The sequence below is a fragment of the Macaca fascicularis genome, chromosome 1, assembly GCF_037993035.2.
Source record: "Macaca fascicularis isolate 582-1 chromosome 1, T2T-MFA8v1.1".
Lineage (NCBI taxonomy): Eukaryota > Metazoa > Chordata > Mammalia > Primates > Cercopithecidae > Macaca > Macaca fascicularis.
In genome coordinates, this window is record NC_088375.1 from 108,264,391 (window position 1) to 108,270,078 (window position 5,688).

At 49.3% G+C, this 5,688-nt stretch overlaps 1 protein-coding gene across 1 annotated transcript; it reads right to left on the minus strand.

Moving 5' to 3' along the window:
- Positions 1-692: 692 nt before the first annotated feature.
- On the minus strand, positions 693-3,795 carry IVL (involucrin). The gene is made up of 2 exons (XM_015457084.3): positions 3,753-3,795; positions 693-2,566 (listed from the first exon to the last, which is right to left on the minus strand). Exon 2 carries the CDS (start codon positions 2,545-2,547, stop codon positions 997-999), a length of 1,551 nt encoding a protein of 516 aa, XP_015312570.3. The 5' UTR covers positions 2,548-2,566; positions 3,753-3,795; the 3' UTR covers positions 693-996.
- Between the last annotated feature and the right edge of the window lie 1,893 nt (positions 3,796-5,688).

Sequence of the window (5,688 nt, forward strand, 5' to 3'; positions counted from 1 at the left end):
ATTTCTCCAGCTTAGTCAGTAGTTTTGACTTCCATGACTGCTGCTGGCCCAACCTTTACTTCCTTTAATAACGCTGTCACTTTCCCTCAGAGATGATCTGGAACACCTCTTCTCTCCACCTTGCCCAATTCTACTGCTATTGCTTTTCTAAAGTCTTCCTCAGTCAAGCAGGCAGACCATAAGACTTTTGGAAATCATGAGATTTTCTAAGAGAGAAAACCCAAGCAGAAGAGCCTGGAAATGTTTCCAGGGAAGAGACTAGAACCCAGAAGGAGCCCCCAAGCTTTCCTAGCATCTTCCCAGTCCCTCTCCTGAGAGGAGCTGAGTCGGGAGCAGAAGTGTACAGTGGGCTCTGCCAGGGGTTGGGTGTGGTGTTGTGGTGGAAGGTAGTGTTGGACTGAGATGCAACCAGAACAACGTATCCCCTTTTCATGGCTGGTAAGTGTTGTTTTCAAGTGCATTAAGTGAAGCTGATTTTGTTTTTGTTTGATTTGGATTTTGTTTCTTTTTTAGGAACTGTTGGATCTATTGAGTGGTTTGGGGACCAAAATTTTAAAAGGGTCAAGATATCTGTCCTCCTTTAAGAATGGGCCATGGGAGTCTCTTTCAGCTATTGACCCATACACAGGTTTTTATGTGGTGAGAGAGAAGAAAAGGCTAAAGAGAATGTAGGATCCCAAGACTCCCAGGATTTATTATGAATCATTGTACACACTCACCGATTCAGCTTCAACACTGGGGAAATAAGGATTCCTATAGTGACAATAGTCCCTCAAGTAGAGGCTCTGCTCACCTGAGGTTGGGATTGGGCTCATTGGGGGTGGCACTGGACAATAATTACCTCTCTTCCACCCCCACCCCATTAAAGAGACATGTAGACGGACAGAGTCAAGTTCACAGATGAGACGGGCCACCTAGGGGACCCGAAATAAGTGGGGCCAGTGGTTCTCTCTTCCCTTGTATGAGACGATCTAAGGGCCTCTGGATTGCAGGTGGTTATTTATGTTTGAGTGGCCATTGCACCTCCTGCTTCTGCTGCTGTTGCTGCTCTACAGGAAGAAATACTTCTCCCTTTGTGGGCAGGGCTGGTTGGATGTCTTGGATCTGGCCTGGAGCTGGGGCAAACATGGGCTGCTCCAGCTGCCCCTCCTGCTGCTCCAGATGTTTTAGTTGTCCCTCCTGCTGCTCTGGGTGCTCTAGATGCTTTTCCTGTTGCTCCAGGTGCTTTGGCTGTGCCACCTGCTGCTCTGGGAGCTCCAGCTGTGCCTCCTGCTTCTCCAGGTGCTTCAGCTGTCCCTCTTTCTGCTCTGGGAGCTCCAGCTGCTTCTCCTTCTGCTCCAGGTGCTTTGGCTGCCCCACCTGCTGCTCTGGGAGCTCCAGTTGCCCCTCCTGCTGCTCCAGATGCTTCAACTGCCCCTTCTGCTCCTCTAGGTGCTTCAGCTGCCCCTCCTGCTGCTCCAGGTGCTCCAGCTGCCCCTCTTGCTGCTCCAGCTGCCCCTTCTGCTGCTCCAGATGCTCCAGATGCTCCTCCTGCTGCTCCAGGTGCTTCAGCTGCCCCACCTGCTGCTCTGGGAGCTCCAGTTGCCCCTCCTGCTGCTCCAGATGCTTCAACTGCCCCTTCTCCTCCTCTAGGTGCTTCAGCTGCCCCTCCTGCTGCTCCAGGTGCTCCACCTGCCCCTCCTGCTGCTCCAGGTGCTCCAGCTGCCCCTTCTGCTGCTCCAGATGCTCCAGCTGCCCCTTCTGCTGCTCCAGATGCTCCAGCTGCTCCTCCTGCTGCTCCAGGTGCTTCAGCTGCTCCACCTGCTGCTCCATATGCTTCAACTGCCCCACCTGTTGCTCTGGGAGGTCCAGCTGCACCTCCTGGTGTTCCAGATGCTTCAGCTGCCCCTCCTGCTGCTCCAGGTGCTTCAGCTGTCCCTCCTGCTGCTCTGGGAGCTCCAGCTGCCCCTCCTGGTGTTCCAGATGCTTCAGCTGCCCCTCCTGCTGCTCCAGGTGCTTCAGCTGTCCCTCCTGCTGCTCTGGGAGCTCCAGTTGCCCCTCCTGCTGCTCCAGGTGTTTCAGGTGCCCCTGCTGCTGCTCTGGGAGCTCCAACAGTTGCTCTTTCTTCATTCCCAGTTGCTCATCTCTCTTGACTAGCTCTTGATCCAGTTGCTTGTCTAAGAGCTTCTTCTCTTCTTCCAGCTGTTCCTTTAGCTGCTGATCCTTTTGTGCTTTCTCCTGCTTAAGCTGCTGCTCTGGGTTTTCTGCTTTCTGATGTTCCTCATGCTGTTCCCAGTGCTGTTGCTGCAGCTCCTGCTTCTGTGGCTCCTGCTGCTGCTGCTCACATTCTTGCTCAGGCACTCCCTTTACAATAGTCACGTGCTTTTCCTCTTGCTTTAATGGGACCTCCACTGGGAGCTCGACAGACACCTTCTGGCACGGGGGAGGCAGTGGAGTTGGCTGCTTCATTTGCTCCTGCTGGGTATTGACTGGAGGAGGAACAGTCTTGAGGAGCTCCTGACTGAGGGCAGGGGAGAGGGTCACTGGCAGTGTGTGTTGCTGGGACATCTTAGAAGCTGTTGTCAACCTGAAAGACAGAAGAGGTCTGATGCACAGGCTGAAGGCAAAGGAAGTAGATGAAACCTTGGAAATCTGCAGAAGTACATGATTTTTTAGCATCACCTCTTCCCTTGGGCAGGGTACTGTCCTACCACCTCTGGACTATCGTTTCCCAAAAGCAGCAGAGAGTGAAGGGTGGAAATAGGGAGGAGCAGGGAAAGGTCCTCCTAGGAGTCTCCTTGTTCCCAGGTGAGAGCCAACAAGATCTCTCTGCAGGGCTGTTCTGCAAGGGTGGGCCAGGTGCCAGCTCACTGTCTGCTCTTGTCTAGTCCTTGTGTCCACCCTCATCGCTCCACTGACCAAGGAACAGAGATGTGTTCTGGGATTATGTCACAGTGAGGAGTAAGACCTTAGGGAACGAAACGTCTCTTAGAAAACACCAAGTCCTAGAAAACCAATAGGCTGTGCCAGAGAGGATCCAGGAGGTCATGGTGTGAGCTCCAGACTGGAGACACATGAAATACTGTGGACCTACATCTCCCATTGGAATGCTGTGTGTTTCTGGGCAAGTCACTTAGTCTCCTGGGACTTGGATTTCCCCTATGTAAAGCCAGCAGGTTGGCCTATTCAACCCCAGGGCTCCTTTCTCTCCTGACCTTCTGAAGTTTAGCTGCAGTCCTGGTGTCTGGGGTGGGGCTTGGGGGAGCTGGGAGGTTGCTGAGAATTGGAGCTTGTTCTTCCAAGACTTATACTTCTAAGTTGAGTTTTCCTGCCCCAGCTCTGCCTAGGTTTCTCCAAATAGAAAGGTTTCCATATCCTGCCAACCCTTCTGTGCAGCATAGCCAAAAGGTAGAAGCTTTTTCCTGAACCTCTCCCTCCATAAAGAAGGCAAAATGATGGTCAGTCAAAAACCCAAGAGATTTAGGAAAGAAATTGACTGCTACTCCCCTCCTTCCTTCCATATTTCTCTCTCACACACAACTCCAAAAATATGGTCACAAGAAAATATGGGACATAGGATGATTACTCTCTGTTCTGCACTTTTGTGCCAAGGCACTTTTCTCTCAGTACGCTGACCTGAGACCCCCTAGAATGAAAGTCCAGCTGAATCCAGCCCCAGATCAATGCCCACCCCCACCCAGGCTGCCCACTCCCACGTTGTATGCTGTTGGAGATCCCAAGTCCCAACCCTGGTTCTACCATCCGACACTTACCAGACTCACAGTAAGGCTGAGGCAGAGGCTTTGGTGGAGTGCTGAGCTGAGCAGGAGTCAGGGCACTCTTTATATCATTCCCCAGCCTGGCCTCCCTCCAGGTTGAAGGTGATGGACAGGTTTCACCACTCTAGTTGGTCAACTTCCTCTAGCCCCTTCCTGACTCACCACAGGCATCTTAAGCAGCAAACCCTTCAGGGCCCCATTTCCCAGGGACACACAGCTCCTGCCTGGCCAGAGGATTCTGGGAGCTCAACTATTCCTGTGATGCTTTTATGACCTGGGCGCAGGGAGCTGAGTGAGGCATCCTACTGTTTTGTGACCTTAGTCAAACTTCTGCTCCAAATCTCAATTTTTCCACTTTCACAATGAGTTTGTTCTCATTATTAGGCCAAAAGATTCACTTTCAAGGGCATGAAATGGAAAGTTATGTGTCTTTCAGGGATGTCCAGGCTGGGTCATATGCTTTGAAGATAGAAAGAGTCACTTCCCATGAAGGGGTGGTATTTCTGGGGTGTTCGCTTGAGCCACAGCCCATCCTCTCTCAGAATATATTTTTAACTCAATTCTGTGTGGAAATAAACTCTGTCTTTGGTGGGGGAGTCTGACTTTAGGCCAAGTAGAGTCAAGTAGAAGACTTCTAGGAGTCCTCTTCTGCTGCCACTTGCTGCCCAACCTCCATGCCCGAGACTGCAATTAGAGAAGTTCTCAGGAATGCCATGCTCACAAGAACTCCAAAGCATGGCCCACTCTAGGCAAGGAACAGGACTGAATATGCACAACATAAAAATAGGTATTGTTTTTATAATGACAAACCAAACAACTTTCTTAAGTACTTTTTTAAATGCATGAAGGTATAAAGATCAGAATCAAATCATTCATTTCATGTTCTAAACCATACTCTAGAAATAGCTTAAGAAATCTTTCAGAGTGGGGATTTGAGCACATCTCTCCCCAGTCCCAACAGTGTGCCAGCACACTTGAAATAACATCCAAACTCATTGCTGTGGTTTAAAAGGCCCCGGGTACCTGGCTTCTGCCTTCCTCTGGGACCCCAATTCATGCCAATCTCTCCCTGAAGGGTATATTCCTGCCTCACTGAGGGCCTTTGGTTCTTGAGATGAACCCAGAGCTCTCCACCTGGGTGCTTGGCACCTGCTCTCCTTCTGCCCACAGGCACCTCCCCAGGTCTCTGGCTCTTTTATACCTTTCAGCTTCAGTGTCAATGTTGGGGTTTGTCAGAGATCCTTCTCTGTGTACCATATCTAAAGGATTCGTACTTCATTTCACTTATAACAGTCTAGAGTTATTTTATTTGCATTTGTTCATTTGCTTATTATCTATCTCTCCCACTGGAAAATAAGCTAAGAGCAGGGTATACCTGGTATGTTTTCCACTGTGCCCCTAGAATCTATCAAAATCACTGCATATAATATGTGCTCTATAAGTGTTCGGTGAAGAACAATGAATCTTACCACCCGAAAATAATGACTATTAAACATTTTAGTGTTGATCAATGTTTATATGTGTGTGTCTGTATGTATGTGTAGAAATGAAACTGATTTATTTCTTCCCCTTCTTTTTAATGGTTGGTTAATAGTTTATTATATGGACATCATTCATTTAAACTCTCTTTTTTACAATCTAATCCAAAAAGAAGGAATTATAAAGACAATACTCAGCGGGGCTAATTTTGAGAAGTGTCTTGATTCCCCATAGTTTTCCTGACAGGCACCTTTCTCTTAACGCCAAGTAAATCTGTTTAAAGCGCTAATTTTGTCATATTCCTGGACCATGTCTAAAAAGACGGATGGAGGGCTCACAAGGGACCCTTGGTTTCTGCAATGCTATCGTCTCCTCATGACCTCTCTGTTCCCTGAGCCCACCCTGGGACCTCATATTCTTTTTCCCATAGAACAGGGACTGTGCCATTTTC